This window comes from Corapipo altera, unplaced genomic scaffold (genome assembly GCF_003945725.1).
Source record: "Corapipo altera isolate COAL_440 unplaced genomic scaffold, ASM394572v1 120, whole genome shotgun sequence".
In the NCBI taxonomy this organism is placed as follows: Eukaryota; Metazoa; Chordata; class Aves; order Passeriformes; family Pipridae; genus Corapipo; species Corapipo altera.
In genome coordinates, this window is record NW_020885081.1 from 223,624 (window position 1) to 242,981 (window position 19,358).

The 19,358-nt window shown below is 57.4% G+C and overlaps 2 protein-coding genes across 8 annotated transcripts in view; one reads left to right on the forward strand and one right to left on the reverse strand.

The window, feature by feature from the left end:
• Window positions 1–7,095, forward strand: part of LOC113960109 (low density lipoprotein receptor adapter protein 1-like) — a 7,297-nt gene extending 202 nt beyond the window's left edge. The window contains exons 2-9 of one of the 4 annotated variants that reach the window (XM_027669488.1): window positions 1,691–1,833; window positions 2,342–2,454; window positions 3,334–3,448; window positions 3,814–3,886; window positions 4,297–4,409; window positions 5,345–5,394; window positions 6,292–6,332; window positions 6,496–6,763. In XM_027669488.1, the coding sequence (XP_027525289.1) occupies window positions 1,691–1,833; window positions 2,342–2,454; window positions 3,334–3,448; window positions 3,814–3,886; window positions 4,297–4,409; window positions 5,345–5,394; window positions 6,292–6,332; window positions 6,496–6,644 (797 nt within the window). In that variant the 3' untranslated portion in view covers window positions 6,645–6,763. The other 3 variants (XM_027669489.1, XM_027669487.1, XM_027669490.1) reach the window with 3 other exon arrangements.
• A 1,617-nt stretch (window positions 7,096–8,712) lies between these two features.
• Window positions 8,713–19,351, reverse strand: FNDC4 (fibronectin type III domain containing 4). 4 transcript variants are annotated; one of them, XR_003531975.1, is made up of 7 exons: window positions 19,214–19,342; window positions 13,926–14,041; window positions 13,209–13,413; window positions 12,304–12,393; window positions 12,056–12,155; window positions 10,952–11,085; window positions 8,713–9,994 (listed from the first exon to the last, which is right to left on the reverse strand). XR_003531975.1 is itself a non-coding variant. In XM_027669476.1 (6 exons), the coding sequence occupies exons 1-6, from the start codon at window positions 19,284–19,286 to the stop codon at window positions 9,959–9,961; spliced, it is 654 nt and encodes a 217-aa protein (XP_027525277.1). In that variant the 5' UTR covers window positions 19,287–19,351; the 3' UTR covers window positions 8,713–9,958. The 4 variants fall into 4 exon arrangements, 2 of the variants coding, with proteins under 2 accessions (XP_027525277.1, XP_027525278.1); XR_003531974.1 differs by having other exon boundaries at window positions 12,056–12,161; XM_027669476.1 differs by lacking the exon at window positions 12,056–12,155 and having other exon boundaries at window positions 19,214–19,351.
• Window positions 19,352–19,358: the final 7 nt, after the last annotated feature.

Here is a 19,358-nt window from a genome sequence, read left to right on the forward strand (position 1 = left end):
GCATCGCTCCGGGCGGGGAGCGAGCAGGGGCCGGGCATCGTTCCGGGAGCGGAGGGGGCAGGGGCCGGGCATCGCTCCGGGAGCGGAGCGGGCAGGGGCCGGGCATCGTTCCGGGAGCGGAGCGGGCAGGGGCCGGACATCGTTCCGGGAGCGGAGGGGGCAGGGGCCGGACATCGCTCCGGGAGCGGAGCGGGCAGGGGCCGGGCATCGCTCCGGGAGCGGAGCGGAGCGGGCAGGGGCCGGGCATCGCTCCGGGAGCGGAGCTCGCAGCTCGGCGCGGTCGGTCTCGGATGCGGCCGCTGCCCTCCGAAGGGAGCGGTGCGGGTGCGGCTGCGCCGGGACGCGGAGCCTCAGGGCGAGGGGCTGGAGGGCCGGGCCGAGGGGCCGGGGCACTGCCGGGCAGGGGACACAGCGGCGCTGCAGCCGCTCGCCGGGCTCTCCCTGCCCCGCTCCCCTGGCTGCCGCCACTTAAGAACCGAGGCCACCCGCGCCGGGGGCTGACGGGCCCGGGCGGCCGCGCCAGGCGCTGGAACACGCTGGGCTGCACCGGAGCCCTCCCCGGTCTGCAGCGCGTGTGCCAGGCCTGTCCGTGCTGTCCGACCCGCGGACCCATCCCTGGAAGTGTTCGGGGCCAGGCTGGACGGGGCTTGGAGCAACCTGTGATAGTGGAAGGTGTCCATGCCCATGGCAGGGGGTGAAACTGGATGAGCTTGAAGGTCCTTTCCCACCCAAATCACTCCATGATTTCATGACCCCTCAGGTACCCCGTGGCAAGGGAGGGCTGTGTCTGGCTGTTCTCAGTCACAGCTGCCCAAAGGCTTTTGGAGCAGCAGTGCTCACCCTGGCATGCATGGACAGTCCTCAGAGTTCAGTGACATAGGGCTCTTCTGCCTGGGGTGGAGGTCACCAGTGTCTGCATGGCACCAGGCAGGCTCCCTGGTAGTTGTCACTTGTGCTGGAGTATGCTGTACAAATAAGGTCTCCTGATTTCCCTGTGGGTTCAGATTATTCCAATTATGAGTTGGACCCTTCTGCAAATGTGCCAGTAATGCTCAGGGAACTAATCCCAGGGAAGAGGTGAAAATAACCCTGAAAAGTATTAGCTTAGCATGAACAGTACATACTGAGGCAATTCCCAGCTCTTTCTTAACACAGCATCTCTGAGGTGCGGTTGCTTCCTAGTTACTGCGGCTTGGATCCCGAGTGCTGGCCAAGCTGCCCCTTCCCTGGCAGCCTGCTTTACTTACACTGGGGCAACCTGGGGTTTTTGATCTGCATGTGGCACTGATTGCTGCTGCTCCTGAGGTGTGCCAGCAGCTCAGGTGGGTGAGATGGATGCACCACTGAGAACATTTAATTTCTAACGAAACAGATGAGAACCAGGAACACAAGGTTTGTGCAGACAGCAGTGAGCACTGCAGCATCCTCAGTTGTGTGCAGATATGCAGAAGCTGTCTGCCTGTGCTGACAAAGCCTGCATGTCCAGGGCTGGACGACTAAAGCTTTGAGGGTGAACTGTCTTCTTCTGTTCCTCCTATGAGAGTGTCACAGAGCCAGGAGAGTGTCCTGCCGAGGTCAGGGACCAGCACTGCTGTGGGGAGCTCTGAAGCTTCAGCAAGGTGGGGTGGCTCTGCAGGCACTAGCTGTGAGGCTGCTGGCACATGGCTTCCATGGGGTTTTGTCTTTGCAGAACTTCCTGAGAGCTGGACTGATATGCAGGAGCCACTGCTTGAGGGAATGTGCTTCACCCTGAAGTATCTAGGCATGACTCTGGTAGAAAAACCAAAAGGAGAAGACATGGCTGCCGCTGCCATTCGCAGGATTGTGGCCACGGTGAGACCCAGCCCTGGGGCCCTGCTGTTCCAGGGTCAGAGCCCAGCCCCTGAACACCCAGAAGTGTCCATGTCCTAGCCCTGAGCTCCAGGGACTATGCCCTTCCCAGGAGTAGGGCGGTGTGCAGGAGGCTGCTGTTCTCTGCCTGTGTGCTGTGGGGAAGCAGCCTTCCTGCAGGACAGTCCCTGCCACCTGCTCCCACACCTGAACCCATCTGGGAGCAGAGCTGTGCCTGCCACAGCACAGAGGAGAGGGTGAAGTACTGGAGGAGGTGGGATCTGTCCCTTCCTGTGTGCATGGCAGTAGTGTGAAGAGATTTCAAGAGTGTTCTGTGCAGGGCATGCCTGATCTCCAGGCTCTGGCTGTCCCAAACCTACTGCAGGAGCCTTTGCAGCAAGGGTCCAAGTGGGTGACACTGTACAGAGTGTGGGAGGCTCCTTCCAGCAAGGGGGTGAGGTGAAGACCCTTGCCAGGTTTGCAGAGATTACTGATGTCTTCCCACCGCCAGGCACGGGTGGGAGCTCGCAAGTTCCAGAAGGTGATTCTGACAGTGTCTCCGAGGGGCATCTCTCTGCAGGATGCAGACACAAAGGAAATGGTGGAGAACGTCTCTATCTACAGGTGGGCATGGCGTGGGGGGGCCCCAGGTGTTCCCCAGCAGCCAGCTGGGATGTTGGGCAGCCAGGGAGGGCTGGGCCTTCTCTCAGCAGTACCTTCAAGCTTAGATCTTCCTTTGGCTCCCTGAGGCCTGTGCCCTCTCCCTGCTGTGCTCCCAGCACTGCCTGGGGCTGAGTGCAGGCAGGGTCCTGGGTGGCCTTGAGTTCATCTGCCCATCCGTCATCTCCTCATGCCCTGCTTGTCTCTTCTGGCATTCAGCAGGATGTTGAAGCTGGTGGTTGGAAAGCCTCACAGTTAGGACAGGACTGCATGTCTGCCACCACTGCTGAGACTACCCTTCTGGCTGAAGGATGCCAGAAACTGCAGCTCATTTGGGCTGCCTAAAAGCAGTTCCTATGAGAGCTGATGTTGATTTTTCCTGCTGCAAGCTGTGCTTTGGCTGGGTTGGGTGTCTGTGGGTGCTGGGTGTGAGGGGAGCATGGCTGCAGACTGGTGGCTAGATGGGAAACAGAGACAGGACATCTCTTTGCTGTAAAATTTGGACCATCCCTCTGCCTGGCCTCCAGTTGTGTCCTTGGAAGCAGTCACCCTTCTGTGCTCCCCTTATCTCAATGCTTGAGTTCACACATTGGGCTGATCTGGGCATCAGAGGACCACAGAGCACACTTGGGTGGTGCAGGAGAGAATGCCTGTGGATCCAGTGATCTCTCACCTGCTGCAGGTGCCAAGCAGTCTCAGGCCCTTGCTAGGGGTTTGGGCTGCCTGGACAGCTCAGGCAGGTGACAGCCTCAGGTTGTCAGCAGTGCTTGCTGATGTGCTGGGAGTGCAGCAGACACCCTGTGCTGAGGTCCCAGAGTGCCCTGACAGCTCTTCTCTCCACAGGATCTCCTACTGCACAACAGACAAGCTGCAGAACAAAGTCTTCGCTTACGTTGCCCAGAGCCAGGAGAGTGGGGCACTAGAGTGCCATGCCTTCCTCTCACCCAAGAAGAAGATTGTAAGCACTTCCCTTCTGTTCTTGGCTCTGTGAGGTAAGGGTGGGAACAAGGCCCTGCCTTCTCCCTCTTTGGTGAGAGAAGGCCCTTCCCTCTCTGCACCTCAGCTGGATTTGGAGCCAGGGAGCAGGTGTGCAGGGAGCGAGCAAAGGGTAGTTTCCTGTCTCAGCTCCTGGGGGTCTCCTCTTGGGGGTGGCTGTCCTCCAGGAGGAGACAGACACAGCAGTGAGCTCTGGCTTTCCATCTGTATGTTCTGTGGGAAAAGGCAATGAGGGATGCTGGGGGGTCTGGGATTTCATGGCAGTGGGGTTGTCCTGGCTTGAGGGCCCAGATGGAAGCAGATGTTCCCTCTCCTTCATGTACATAGGCACAGGCTGTGACTCTGACCGTGGCCCAGGCCTTCCAGATGGCACTGGATCTCTGGGAAGCAACACATGCAGGTAGGAGGAATTTCTCAAATGTATACCTCTGCATAGCCCTAGGATCAAGGTCTCTGGTGTAGGACCCTGTCCTGGGCTGTGTGGAGGGGAGCTGACTCACTGCCTGGTTGATAAAACACACCAGGCAGGGAGAGTGTTGTCCCCATGGCTGCCACTGCCCCATCTCTGTCTGGGGTGGGGTGGGAGGCATCCTTCCTCCCCATGCTGAACTGCTCTGCATTGCTGAGCTGTAGCCCTGCTCAGGACCCAGTGGTACTTGCTCTGAGCAGTGATTCCTCCACCCTTGTTTGCACCCTCCCCACAGCACAGTGGAGGTTCCTTGTCCTTTGCCCACAGTCCTGCCTGTACATCCCCAGCTGGGCTTTTTCCAGGTTGCAGGCACTAATTCTGCTGCTTTTGCCCTGTCCCAGGCTCTAGGCAGGATCAGCCCTTTCACCCTTCATGTGTCATGGAGAGCAGTGAGCCCGGCAGACCCCGTGAGCCAGCCCCCCAGGGGAGCCCTCCCTTCAGACACCAGTTTGGGGTACAGTATGTGCAAATCTGGCCCATGCCCAGGGCTGTTTGGAATTAGGGCAGGAACGGTGATCCTTTTGCAGCTCCCTCCTCCTGCCCTCCCAGGGCCCTGTCGATACCTGCACAGCCCCCATCACACATGGCAGCACGACATGAGGAAGAGCACTGTGCTTGCACAGCAGCTGCGATTCCTCGGGCTCTTTGCTCCAGAAGCTCTCCTGTCAGGCCCAGCACTGCTGTGGCCTCATCCCTGCTCTGCTGGCCCTGTCACACAGGGAGCTGGGACCTGTGCTGCACACATGGTGCCATGGCTAGGGGTGAGAGCTGCCTCTGAACAAGAGGACCCTTGGGTCACCATCCTGCCAGCCTGGGCTAAGGCTCAGCCCTGCCCATCTGCACTGCGTCTCCTGCACGGCCACAGCAATTGCAGCATTGCCATGTTGCCAGTCTCACTATGTCCCTGCCCAGGAGACTCTGGATGCTTGGTCCTTGGCCTCATGCTTCCAGTGCAGGCCCAGCCTGGCAGTACTTGGGGTTGTACCTGCGCGCAGCCTGCTCACGGTGGCCTCTGCCTGCCCTCCCACTGCAAGGTGTGCCCGCCCAGCACTGTCCCTGGGCAGAGTGTGCTGTGTCAGCAGCTGTGGCAGTGTGGTCCCTGCTCACCACCTGCGTTTGGGGCATTGCTGCTGGAGGGCACGTGGGATGAGTCATGGCCTGTCTGTTCCTCGTGTGCTTGTGTGCTTGAGCCCAGAGGGTTCTGTCAGTCCAGCACTCCCAAGTCTTTCCCACTGTGGGAACCCTTTGTGCTGTCTCTGGGGAAGTGAAGGGGCTTGGGGACTGCCCTGCTGCTCCAGACAGGCTCTGAGTGGCCCAGCCTCGCTCCTGGCAGAGACCTGCCCGTGCAGTGAGGTGTCATGGTAGTTTTTTTGTTTGTTTGCTTGCCAGGAGGAGGAAGAGGAGGAGGAAGATGATAATGTCGGTGAAAGCTTATCTGGGTAGGTGGTGAGCTGCTTCTTCCTTTCAGAGATCTCTCTGATGCACCCTGTCTTGTTTCCTTTTCTCTGCTCCATGCAAGGGGAGCTGCTGAGGCAATGGGCATGGTGGGATCATGGAGGAGAGCAAAATGGGACCAAGCAGAAGCTTCACACTCTGTCAGTTGAGAGCTCAAGTGAACAGGGGGCTGAGCTATGGAGGGACAGGCCTTGCAGTCCAGCTTTTGCAGTGGAGCTTTGGGGGACAGATGGTGACCCCCAGGGTGCACCCAGAGATGTTTCTTGTTCTGTTTCTGCTGCTCTTAGTTGATGCCAGCCTGTCCAGACATGCCTCTCCGATGGGACTCAGAGTTGTCCCCTTCCTCTGACTGATTTCCCTGGGGCTTGGACCAGGATGAAGGCTTGGTCATGCTGACTTCTGCATGGACTGAGGCTGTGGTCTGAGCTTGATGGTGTCTGTAGAGGAGCTGATGGAACCAGTCCAGCAGTGGACTATTAATCTGCAGGTCTTTGCAGAAGTGCAGAGTGTGAGAGGCCTGTTTCATCGTGGCTGTTCTCCGTGTGCATGGCAGTGGGACCCAGCTGGGGTCTGGCAGTGCCACATGGCTGAGCCTGGGCTGAGCTGGTGCCAGCCAGGAACCAGTGCATGCACAGGCGGGAGCTGTGTGTGCAACCTGAGGAAGTGGCGGCTCTTTGGACATGGGGCTCCTGATGGGAAGGAGATGTGGCTATGCAGTCTCAGGACAGGCTGGTCTGGGGAGGGAGTTTGGTAGCAAGTGGGCTTAAGGCCTTCTGCACTCCCAGTGCCCAGTGCTGCCTGCCTTGTCGGGGTCAGGAGTATGCCGTGTCTCTCAGGAGGCCATGCTTGGGGTATGATAGGTGTTGTGTTCTCTTCCAAAGCAGCATGGAGGAGCTGGGGAGGGGAGCCCACAGCCCAGCAGGTAAGTTCCTTCCTTCAGTGCTGCATTGGCTCATTCCCCAACATGTCCTCTGCAGGGGGAGGGGGTTGATGCTCACCTGGGAAGGTCTGCTTCCCCTCCCACGCTGTGCTGGGCTCCCAGCCTCATGTCTCATGGTCCGCCGTGTCTTCCTCTCTCTTTTCAGAATTAACACCTCTTGTGCCCCCAGCGTGCTCTCCTACAGCACAGCTCCTGTGCTATCGCCTGGGGCAGCCCCCGGACAGCTGGACAGGGGTTGGAGACCTCTCCACCTCTGGCCCCAGGACTGCTGGCCCCAAGACTCCCCTGGGCTAAGCCAAATCTCTGCAACAATGGACCAGCCACTCAGGATTCACCCTGTGCCTGCACCCGGGACAGCCAGTGCCTGCCCCTACCCTGGCACTGCCCTCCGGGCACGGGGGCTGCCGGCACTGCTGCCATGGAGTGCCCAGGCTGTGACACCCACTCCTTGTCCTGCTCTGCCTGCATGAACCGCCTACAGCTGCAGCTGCTCCCAGCTCGGGCTGGGGGACCTGTGCTCCTCGCTCTGCCTGCTCCCAGGCCATGCAGGACCACTCCGAGTGCTCTGAGCCTGCTGGATGCAGCCAGTGCACATCCTCAGGGAGCAATAGCTCTTGGCCTGGAGCAGTGTGAGGAAGACCTTGCCCCTGCAGTTCAGCCCCACACCCTCTCATGAGTGAAACGAGCTGGTTTTTTCAAGGAAAGCTCTGCCTTTATAGAGAAATAAACCAAGTTTTTTACTGTTGTTGTTTAGGTTTGAGTGCTGGATAGGTGCCATGTACAATGAAGGGTACTGAATCTGCTGCACTGCGTGTGGTGAGGCTCACTGTGCCCTGAGCTCACGGAGCCTGGAGCTCCCATGTCTTCCTCAGCTGCAAGCCATGAGGGAGCTGTACCCCCTGTGCTGAGGGCTGCTGGGGTCCAGGGTGCCCTTGTGACCTGGGAGGAGCTGTTCAGGTTGTGCTGGACTTGAGCACCTGTGAATGTCACCTGCGCTGATGGGGGCTGATGCTGACCATGCTGAGGCCAGGGTAAACACGAGCCCCTGTGTGCCAGCAGGTCTCAGCCTCTCCTCACATGCCTGTTCTGCTTTGGAGTGCCTCTGCCCTGCTGCACCCCAGCTGTGCTCTGCACAGGCAAGCCATGCACTTGGTTTCCTTCCCCAGACAGAGCAGAGGAGGCTGCAGCCATCAGGACATCTGGTCTCTCTGTCAAGTAACAGCTTGCAGTTATGTTCTGGCTGAGGCCCTCACTGTTGGGTTCCTGTCACATCTCCACATAGCTCCCCTTCTCAGGCTGCTGGCACTGACAGCCCAGTCAAGCAGCAATCACTGGCTGCAGCCGTGGTGGCACGGCCAGTCTCAGCGAGTGCCGCAGGCAGCTGCCATGGGAAGGCTGGCACTGGGGAGGCTTGGGGTGCCATGGGAAGGCTGGCACTGGGGAAGCTTGGGGTGCCATGAGTCAGTCAGGAGCTGTGTGCTGTTTTTCTCACTTGTGGTTTCACATATTGAATCTGGTCTCGTGCCTTTCCTCCCTCAGCTGAGGGCACATAGCAACCTGTAACTGTTGTTAGTCAGCAGGTCATTGTCAGGCCCTCTGCTTCCAGCACCCACGTCTGCAGTTCCCTGCCCTCCTGCACTGCCATGGTCTGAGAAAGAAGTGGTGGTTTGGGTTTTTTTTTGGGTGGGGGAAGTCTTTTTTGCTTCAATACCACATCCTACTTTTACATTTAATGTCAGATCTTTGTGTTTCTTTTTTTATTTGGCCCCAGCCAGTGCATTTTGACAATTTTTTTGTGCCTTCCCTAGCTCCTCATCTCTGCTGTAGTATTTGATTCTTTGTGTGTGCCTACTCTTGTATTTCCCTGGTAGCCCTAATTTTTTTTAATGTACCCTAAAAAACAAGCCAGTGGGCAAAACAAGGTATTTGTCTTTCTGGAGCTGCGATCATGCTCCCTGCAGCCCAGGGTACAGCCCAGCAGCAGTTGCATCCCATCCCCACTCAGGTACTTCCTTCCTCACCTGAGCAGGAAGCAGTGCAGGCCCCTCCAGCCAGCAGCCTGTCAGGGTGAGGCCTTGTCCCCTTCTTGGCCCTGCTGCCAGGATGTCTTTGCTCTCTGCAGAGACGCAGCTGTGACGCCATCCTCAGTGCTGCCTGCCAGTGCCCCTGGTCCAGCAGCACAGCATGGCCCAGCATGCAGCACTGGTTCTCCCTCAAGGGCCAGAGGGGTGCAAGGTGACCTTGGAGGACCTGCAGCTTTTGCACAGCATGCAGGAAGAGGTCTTCTCCTAAGGGCCAGACAGATGATACACATACATGTGCACAGACACACACAAGACCTGCAGCTTTGCAGGGACAATGCTGCCTTTGAGCCAGGATGCTTTTATTGAAAAGACCCTGCCGCAGGAGTCGCTTATCCCATCCCTTCCCCACCTAGTCCTGCAGCAGGAGCTGAGCAGCACCTGGAAGGAAGAGTCCTGAAAGTGCTTTTATTGGGAGGTTTATTCCTGGAAGACGCTGGATCCTGTGATGCTTGAGTCCAGGGCTGCAGGGCCAGCACATGGCAGGCTGCAGAGCAGAGCATGGAGGGAGAGCAGCAGCCAGGGCAGCAGAGAGCCTCCTTGTATCATCCTGTTCCCTCCAGCTGAGACCTTGCAGGCCTCACCACATTGCCTCCTCCAGGCAGCACAGGCATTGTGCTGCTCACAGAGTGCTCAGCAGCTCCCCACAAATAGCCTGAATGTGCCAGCACTGAGCCCTACTACAGACACGGTGTAGCCACAGCGATGCCCTGGCACTGCCCACTCTCCCAGCTCTGTGGGGCTCCCACTAGCAATCCCTGCCCTGGCTGCAGGCTCTGCGGGCTGGCCAGGCACTGTGCCAGCACTCACTTCTCATCCTCATTTGTGTCTTTGTCCTCTGTAGTAAAGAGAGACCTCAAAGTCCCTGTGTGGCCTTGACAGAGTGCAGTGGAGCCCTGTTCTCCAGCAGCAATCCACTCTTCCCCTGTGCTGGCTGGGCTCAGCCCCACAGACAAACACTCCTGCCGCCTGGCCACAGCTCCCCTGGTAGCACTGGGGCAATGCCTGCACTGCCCCATCCCCATCCCCTCAGCCTCGGGGCCCAGAGGGGAGCAACTCCTGTCCTCCACAGGCAGCCCCCCAAGCCCAGACAGGCAGCTGAGAGCAAGGTCTGTCCCGGGCTGACACCAGGCAGGCATCCAGTGCCACGGCTGCACCCAGGACTTTGACCAAGCCAGTGCCCAGGGACGTGGCCACCCCTCAGGCCAGTGCACTGCCCTCTCAGCTCCCCTCAGCTCCCCCCCAGCCGGTGGTGTGGCCCCCCACCCGCTCTCAGCTCTGTGCTCCACAGTGGCGAGGGAGCGGGGCCAGGCGTGCAGGATGGGCAGGGCCACGCTCTGCATGCATGGCTGGGAGCCAGCTCCAGGCACATCCCCGGACAGGTGCCCTCGGGAAAGTGGGAGTTCTGATACGTGGATCATCGCATGCTGAGTTCCAGGCTGGGGGCCTGGTGCTGCCTCTTCTTCCAAGGCCTGCTTTGGCTCTAGCAGGACACTCAGGACCCCAGACGCAGAGCTGGTGCTGCACTTACACCTCGATGATATTGACCGAGGGAGATTTCTTCTATGAGAGAAAAATCTGCTTTAAGGCCCTGCTTTGCTGTGCCCCTGGGATCAGACCCCTTGGCAGAGCCCCCCAAGCCCACAGAAGGCACCAAGACCAGCAGAACTCAGCAGAGCAGGGTCAGTTTGCAGTAGGGATCCAAGAGGAGGGATCTCTGGTAAGGAGTAATCAAGAAGCTGGAAAATCTGGAGGAGGGGAACTGGGGCCTTGAAGTCCCAACAGGAAGGTTCTGCTCCTGACATCCACTGGAAACCAAGATGTGGAATCAGTGGGGCAGTCAGGCAACACAGTGAGGGGAGTTCCCTCCATTGACAGAGGCGGCAGATGAGACACAAGCAAAAACCTAACACACAGTCCCATTAAAGCATCAGGGCTATAAATCACTGAATTTGGCAGGTAACAAAGGGAGAAGTGTCAGGTGCTGAGGGATCAGCCAGATGAAAGTACTCCTCCCTTCCCATCCACAGCCTGGCACAACATCTCCATCAGGGTGGGGAAAGGGCTCTGGAATGACTCGTGTGGTGATAACCTGGAGTAGGCTGTGGTGAAGGCAGAAAGTAAGCAGTGACAGACCAGTGCAGGAACCACAAGAACAGCTGCCCAGCCTGTCCACTCCAGCCTGAACAGGCAGGAGCCAGACCGGTCCATTGGTGCAGGAGAGGTGCAGCCTTGGAGGGGCACAGTGAAGGGTCTGTTACAGTGAGAGGACAGAGTGGGCAAGAGCCATCCCATCTGACATATCCTGTTGTCTCTTCCAGTGTTTCTCCTGCAATCACCCACTGGGCACACACACTGCCCCAAAGAGACCAGGACTCACTGCACCCTAAAACCCCTCAGTCTTTAGGGTGAGAGTGTAAACTGGAGTGTTTCTGTTTCTGGAGAGATTCAGAACCTGTGGAGGCCACAAGCCCCAGCAGACATCACATGCCATCCCTTCTGCCAGCCCTCCCCACTCACCTTGCTCCGCAGCAGCCCTCCGCTCGGTCGCTCAGGTGTGCTGTGTTCTGAGGATGGCTTTGTCTTCTCCTTGTTGTTATTGGAGTCGTTATCCTTGATGATGTCATACTGTCTGCAGAACAGGGCAATCACCGCTGCCAAAAGACAGATGGGATGAAGGACTCCCTTGAAAGATGGGATGAAGGACTCCCTCGCACTGGCCGTGCCTGCCTCCCCTCCTTGCAGCATCCCAGCTGCAGAGCAGTGGCACCCAGGGCTCCCCAGGGTGCTGCACACCCACACCCTTCGTGTATCAGCCTGCACCACCCGAGGCACCTCTGCATGTGGGGCTGGGCCAGTCTCCTTGGGCAGACAGGCATGGAAGTGGCCAAGGCCACTGGGCACTCGGGACATGCTCAGTGCTCACCAAGGGCAGATGCTCAGGCACTTGGAGAGGGACAGTGAGGTCAGTGAGCAGCTGGATGGGTTTTGGACTACCTCCAGCAAGGCACTAGTGTTTGTGACTCTCACAAAAACCAGCCCTTGGCTTTGTCTGTGCAAACTGGCTGTAGAGTCAGTCACTTTGCCATGGTTTCACAGCACCCATCTCACACAGCATGTCCCACACCTGGGGACCCTGGACACAGGAGTATGGAGCAATGCCCCCAGCTGTGACTGTGCTGGTCAAACTCCAGTGCGTGTGTGATAACACACAGGCACACACAGAGTGGGCCTGACTCCTCCCTGTTGGCACACCAACCTGTGCCACGTTGTCTTGTATTTTCTTCCAGTGCACTAGGAAAGTGTCAAGGACAGGAATAGGAGAGATTCCTGCAAGATACCACGACAAAATCCACTTTTCCTGGGAAGGAAGTAGGGGACCAATGAATTCCCATTCATAGCAGCTGCATGTGACTAGTCAGGAGCTGACTTACCTACTAGGCTCCCATGCTTCCAGGGCAACCTGCTGTCTGCTGGAGCACTAGCCTTAATCATGCTGTACAGGAGCACATCACCTACCTTACAGCTGCACCAGCCAGTGCAGCAGTGTTATCAGGTGTCAGACACACTAGCTAAGGCCCAAGCAACACACCCACTCATTACCATCATGTGGGATGCTCCCACCCTGTAATTCTGGGTCCCACACTGTCTCCTGCTCTTCCACATACTCCAGGCCATGATAGCTGAGCAGTGGCTGTGGTTGCTCCTTTTACCCCACTGGCTCTATCTCCTACAGAGATTCAATGGACTTACTGGAAAGGATGCCAGACCCACATCAGTGTGCCTCTGCACTCTCTTGAGCCACATCCTCTTTGTGCATCCTGGATTGCACCTCTGCCCCAGCCCACCAGAATGCTGCTTGTGGCACTCACCTGCCCACATGAGCAGCACAGCCACGATGATGATAATCTCGCCTGTCTGCAGCTGCCGGTCTTTGTCTAGCCCTTCCATGGTGATGTCACCTGCAGAGAAGAGACCCTAGGCAGGGCTGGCAACAGATACCCTTGCACATAGCAACACTGGAGGATCTGAGGAACTCCAAAGGAGAGAAACCCACTTCCCCCAAACAAGGATCCTGGCTGGGGAGAGGACATACATCCTATGGCTTTCCTGTGTCAAATTAACTATCCTTGCTACAAAGGCAGTCAGTCATTCCAACAGCTTGTTTGGGTTCACATAGGGACTGCACAATGCATGCCAGTAATCACTGAGATCACTCCCTATGAAGGGGCCAGGGCAGGTTAGGAAGGCTCTCAGCTGAACAGAAAAGTTCTGAGGAAAGTCACCCATCTGCTTGCCCTACCATACTCAAGACCCCCTCTCATACTTAGTGCTGGAGACAGACTCCTGTGCCCTCTCTGGCCATTATCTCTTGGATTATCTCTCACGGGCCAGCATGTAGGCAACTCCAAGGCAACAGGGATATGGGTCGGAAAGGAGACCGTGGGGCTCTGTCATTTCTCCTTTGGTAGCCTGCAGGCTGGATGATCTGAGAGCCTGTTCAGTATTGGCTTCCTACAGGCAGCAGCTGTGCTGGCCACAGTCTGCCTAGCCGAATAGGTGCCAAGACCTGGGACAGGAGGGCTGCAAACCAGGGCTTGGGGACATTATCAGGGCCACAACGGACAAAGCAGCAGCCTGTACAACCCAGTGTGTCCCCAGCCTGCTGCTCAGGGCAGCACCTTCCTCACTGGCTGCTGAATCCCTGCTTGTCTGCTGTGGAGACCTCCAGGTGTGGCCCCACCAGCAGTGCCTGGACAAGCCGTAAGGAGCTCACCTTGGTTGGAGCTGTTGGAAGGCAGGCGGTCAGTCTCCTTCAGGGTGCGGAAGTGGACACGCTTGCTGGCCTGGCTCTCCCCATACAGGCCAATGCTCTGCACCTGGATGATGTAGTCGGCATCCTCTGCCAGGTCCCACAGCACACAGGCACGGTTGGTGGTGTTCACCTCCCGGATGAAGCGCTGCATCTGCCCGTCCTGGCGCTGCCAGAGGGAAGAGCTGTCAGCCCCCAGAGGCTGCTCCCAGCTGCAACAGGCACAGTCCCCTGGCTGCAGGGCTATGCTGGGCACACTGCCCTCACTCCTCCCTTCCCAGGCAATCATCCACCCTGGGGTGGGCCAGGGTGGCCGGCACTGCGCTAGGCAGCATCCCTGCATGGTTTGAGGGCCAGGTGTCTCTCTGGAGAAGCCACTATCACCCAGGGCTGCGCAGGTGGAGCAAGCAAACGAGGAAGGGTTATGTCATGGCTGAAGCAAGATTTTTATCCAGAGAAATCACAGAGAAGCTACTGGAGGGACTACTCCCAGTGCAGCCTGCGGTCTGCTGCCTCCCACCAGGACGGATGGCTCAGATGGGGTGCCCTGGGAAGGGCATCTCAGCAGTGCAGGTGCCCTCGGGCAGGTACCAGAGGAGCCTCAGACTGCGGAAAAAGGGTTGACATAGGAGCATGCTGGTAATCAGTGTCCCCAGCCCCCTGGGGACAGAGCCTGGATACCTGCTGTAGGATGGCATAGCCGATGACCACATCTCCTTCTGGGACGTCCCAGGAGACTGTGGCAGAGTTTGCCTTCAGTTGTGTCACAGTCACGTTGACAGGGGACGGTGGCCTGTCTGGATGAGCCAGGCACGGAGCAAGGCGAGGCATAGGAAAGAGGCAAAAGAAGATGTCTTAGAACAGGCACTCATCCCTGCACACCACCATGGGGCCTCTCCAACACCTGCCTGTGGCAACATGTTGGCCAGGGCTACAGGGAGCAGCTTCCCTGGTGAATCTGTCCCCAGGAGAGGAGTGGCACAGCAGGTGCATGAGGCTGAGCCCTGCCAGCCCACTGTGTGTGTGAGGAGCGTGCAGGCACAGAGCTCTGGGACTGTCCTGCGGATGGGCACATCACGAATCCTGGCACACCACCCAGAAGTGCGTAGGAAGCAGCCCAGACACAGCAATGATATACTGTGACAGAAAAATGGGGCAGCTTGGAATAAACACACTCTGCAACTCAATCTGGCCATTTCCCCTGCCTGGCATTACTCCTTGCTCCAGGGTGTGGAGGAAAGGCCAATGCTGAAGGCAGAGCTGGCTGTCCCAGCAGTGCGGTGCCACTGGCTGCAAAGCTGGCAGCAACGCTCAGCCGTTGCTGTTCTGCACAAAGCTGACCTGACTGACCCCTGACTGACCATCACCACTTTGAGATTTCACAGCACTAAGAGCATGGCAGGACCCTACGCAGTCCTGCACACAAAGCCAAATTTTGTCTTGAAATAACACACAGCAGCACATGAAAGACACTGAGGCTGCTGTTCCGTGTGTCCTGACTCTCATAAACAAGTCAGTGTTGTTCTACAAGCTGCCCATGTAGCACAAAGTCAGTGTTGTGATTTATACAGATAGAAAAAGAGCCCCAGAGGGCACCTGAGAATAAGAGGAAGGTCAGCTGTGACATCAACAACAACCCCAGTTAGAGTGGCAAGGAAAGGTGTTTTCTGCAGGCCAGCTATTTTAGTGCATTCATTCACATCTGAAAATACCCTGCTCCAGATCAAACCAGGAGAAGGCTGTGGTTCCCACTCCGAGAAGTTCAGGATTGTGGTCTGCCAAAGGCAATTAAAACAGACAGGAGAGCCCAGAAAATATGAATAATTGTTCTCAGAGAGACCATGGGACTGAGTGTATCTCCAGAAGTTTGACACACCATCAGGAGAGAGGGTCACTGGAGACAACATGAACAAGGATATCACAGGGTTCTGTGCTTCTCTTTCAGAACAGGAGTCAGGAAAACTGGAAGAGATTCAAAGATACACTCAAATATCCTTTATCCCACAAAGAATGTCTCTCTGTAGTTTTGCCAGCAGGGTTCTGGTTTATCACTAGCCTATGAGAGGGAGCCCCTGAGCCATGTCTGTATCCATGCACTCTGCTTTCCCATACGCCATCAGCAAAACAGGCTGACCAAAGCCACGGCCCCAGCCCTGGCCACTGCCCAGGGTGTATGTACTCTGTGGGCACAGGAGCTGAGCTCCCTGCAGATGGAATCATAGAATCATTAAGGTTGGAAAAGACCTCCAAGATCAGCAACTCCAACTTTTGACCAAATAACCCCACGCCCACTAAACCATATCGCAAAGTGCCATGTCCAGTCATTTCTTGAATATTTTCAGAAGTGGTGACTCCACCACTGCGCTGGGACCCCTGTTCCAATGCTTAACCACTCTTTCAATGAGAAATTGTTCCTAACATCCAACCTGAACTTCCCAACTCGTGCAACTTGAGGCCATTTCCCATTGTCCTATCACTAGTTATCTGGAAGAAGATCCTGACCCTGGCCTAGCTCCACCCTCCTGTCAGGGAATTGTAGAGAGCAAGAAGGTCCTCTCTGAGCCTCCGTTTCTCCAGGCTGACCCCCCTCAGCTCCCTCAGTCACTCATCAGACTTGTGCTCCATCCCCTTTCCCAGCTCCATTGCCTTTCTTTGGACATGCTTATTTTCTTTCTTGTCGTGAGGGGCCCAAAACTGCCCCCAGGACTGGAGGTGCCTTACCAGTGCCCAGCACAGGGGGACAGCCACTGTCCTGGTCCTGCTGGCCACAGTATTGCTGACACAAGCCTGTGTGCCCTTGGCTTTCTTGCCCACCTGGGCACATGCTGGCTCATGTTCAGCTGCTGTCGACCAGCACCCCAAGTCCTTTTCTGCTGGGCCTGGTATGGTTTTCCACCCCAGCCATGGCCACTGTCAGGTCAGCTGCACAGCTCACAGCCCAGCTGTGGCAGCACCCTGTCAGCTGGCAACCAACCACTCCCCCGTGCTGTCCCAGGCAGAGGCATTTCAAAGTGTGGGAGTATGAGGGGCTGCATGGTTCTGCTGGCCTGCAGGTGTAAGAACAGTTGTCCTACAGCACCACTGTGCTAGCAAACATAGTGGGGTCAGAACAGCCCAAGAATCCAGTGGTGGAGATTCGTTCGAGAACTGATTTGATCTACACCAACCAGGATGTGTCCAAACCACCCTTGGGCATGGCCTGGGAGCTAGCACGAGTCAGAAACCATTCCTGGCAGGTAGCACTGATGTGCCCCCCTCTTTGGAACTCATGAGCTTAATACTATGGATGTGACCAAACCCTGCCAGCTGGCCTCGGGACAAGAACAGGACACGGTGCTCCACAGGATACATCTACAGCAATAAATTAGGGGGCTTTTTACATCTAACAGAATTAAAAAGAGTCCTGAACATGTGCAATGGGGGCAACTGGACTCCCAACCTTTAAGTGTATGTGAGGAAATTAAAGACAGGGTCTGACATCTCTGTGACACAGAAGTTTGTGGATGGAGCTTGTAGCAGGCTCCCAGCTCTGCACAAGAATTTTCTAGGCTTCTGCAGGGAGCCCAGCCTGGCCCAGCCCAGGTTTTTGGGCTGGGGATGCTGAGACACGGCCCTGGGACTGTCACTCGATTATTTGAGAACAAAGGCACTGCACTGATTCACAGGCCATGCTGCTGGGTCCACCTGGGGCTGACAGAACTGCTCCAGCTGTACTTAGCCAGAGCTTCCACAGGCCCCTACACTCACTGGTAGCAGGAGGGTGAGAGGATCTGGGGGCACAGCAGAGCCACAGCACACATGGCTCAGTGTGCCAGACCTCACGTATCTCAAACACACCTGGTGCAGCCTCCAGGCCAGCAGCCCTGAACCTGTGTGACAGGAGACATGGTGTCCAGGCTGCAGTTCTGCACTGGAAAAACCAGTGTTCCTTCGTCAGTTTGACACTGAACGAACTGTAGAAAATACATTTCTGAGCACACGGGATTTGCGCTCCTGGCAGAAAAAGATAAGACAGGAAGCCTCAGAAGTCAAAACTTTGGAGGAGTTAACCCTAGATACATGGGACAGTGCTTAATCTAAATGACCTCTGCTCTGCAGCCAGGCTGGGAAAGCTGTAGTTGTTCAGCCTGGAGAGAAGGCTCTGGGGAGACCTCAGAGCCCCTGCCAGTGCCTAAAAATTCCAAGAGAGTTGGAGGGGGACTTTGGACAAGGACCTGGAGGGACAGGACAAGGGGGAATGGCTTCACACTGACAGAGGGCAGGGTTAGATGGGATATGGGGGAGAAAGACTTGCCTGTGAGGATGGTGAGGCCCTGATACAGGTTGCCCATAGAAGCTGTGCCTGCCCCTGACCTGGAAGGCCAGGTTGGATGGGGCTTGGAACAACCCGGTCTAGCGGAAGGTGCCCTTGCTCATGGCAGAGAGGGTGGAATTAGACAGTCTTTAAGGTCCTTTCCAACCCAAACCATTCCAGGATTCCATGATATGCAAGATGAGACCTCACTGAAAGTTGTTACAACAAGACCTCCAAAGGACAAAGCTTTGTGTATCGTCCAGACAGCTCTGCAGCTGAGGTCAGAGTACCTTCATGCCAGAGCTGTTGCCATAAAGATCTGTGAATGCAAGGGCTCCAAAAAACATGCTCTCTGATAACCATGTTCTGGCTATAAAGCCAAGCTGAGCTCTCTGGGAAAAGTGTGCCACTGTTTAGCCTTGCTCAGTGCATTAACCACTAATGATTCTGTATCATTTATAAGTTGTCCAGCTTCACTTTTTATTAAAGCTGTATTACAAAAGGGGCATCCCACAGAAAGCACAGTCACTTACTTAAGGCCTGGCACAGGTTTTCTCCTGCCTGTACAGCAGTGTGCTCCTTTTGAGCCTGATTAAGGGGTGGGAAGACCTGGGCTGTGCGCAGAAGCCAGTAGCACTGCAAGCCTGCATTTGGGCACCAGGAGGGATGGCTGGTGGGCAGTGGGAGGGATGGTCAGTCGGTAGCTGGGCATGGGACCAGATCTGCCACACAGCCCATCTCCATGGGTTAGCAAAGGGGTTGGACAGATACCCCTGATGAGGGATGCTGGCAGATGTGGTGCTGCAGAGGGACGGGGCATAGCTCCATCGGTGCCCTCCTCATCCTGCTGTGACATGGAGAGGGGATCACCCCTGCCCCTCGGCCCGTGCCCTTGGGGCTACAGCTCAAGGGCACCCAGATGTTTGCCCAACTTACTGCTGCAGCAGGGAGTAAGCACCAGACCGCACATCTAAAAATAAGTGGCCCCTTTTTAACACCCCTGACTGCATCTCTTCCTGAATCCGTCAGCACGTATCTTGCAAGGAGACGGAAAACACGGCAGAATGTAGCAGAACGCGTCTGGCACTCGCAATTCGATTTAATATCTCAGTAACCTGACGAGGGGCAAACTGACAGCAGGAGGCGGCTGCTGACAGCGAGTCATCCCGACGAGTCAAGGGGCACAAGGACAGCGGTGCCCTGGGTGCACTGAGCTCCGTGTCCCGGCGAACACCGGCAGGAAGGGACAGGATCCCTGCCAGGCGGGGTCGGCCGCAGCCCGCCGCAGCCCGGAGCGTCTCCTCCCGGGGCAGGAGCTCCATCGGGGCAGGACGGGATGCGGGGGCCGCGCTCCGCGGGTCACGGAGCGCCCGCGGCGGGAGTCCCCGGGAAGGGCAGCGCGGCCGCAGCCGTCCCGCGGGGAGGGGACACGACACGGCCGAAGGCACAGGGGGCTCAGGGGCCGCGGCGTCCCGGGGATGCCCGAGAGGTGCCCGAGGGGTGCCCGGGGTCTGCGGCCAAGGCCACGCCGGGGACGGGGGGAAGACCGGCGGGAGAGTCCGGGGGGCCGCAGCCCACGGCAGCGGCGGGCGCCCGGCAGGGTCCCCCCGCCCGGGGGGCGCCAGGTCCGCAGCGACGCGTGGCCCCGGTGCCCTCCCGGCCCGGCCGCACTTACTGGCTCGCACAAGGCAGAGGTCGCAGCCGAAGAGCACCAGGACGGGGCTGAGCAGCGCCGAGACGCGGGCCATGGCGGCAGGGGCTGCGGCCCGGCCGGGCGGCAGCCCTGGCACCGGCCCGGCTCCCTGTGCCGCGGGACGGAG

Bases quoted from the DNA above. Each gene is read 5' to 3' on its own strand.
- FNDC4 (XM_027669476.1), bottom strand. From the start codon at position 19,286: ATGGCCCGCGTCTCGGCGCTGCTCAGCCCCGTCCTGGTGCTCTTCGGC. The intron at 11,086-12,303 runs GTGAGTGCCACA...GTCTTTTGGCAG, and splicing joins TGTGCTGCTCATGTGGGCAG to CGGTGATTGCCCTGTTCTGC. The intron at 9,995-10,951 runs GTGAGTGGGGAG...TTTCTCTCATAG, and splicing joins GAGGGCTGCTGCGGAGCAAG to AAGAAATCTCCCTCGGTCAA.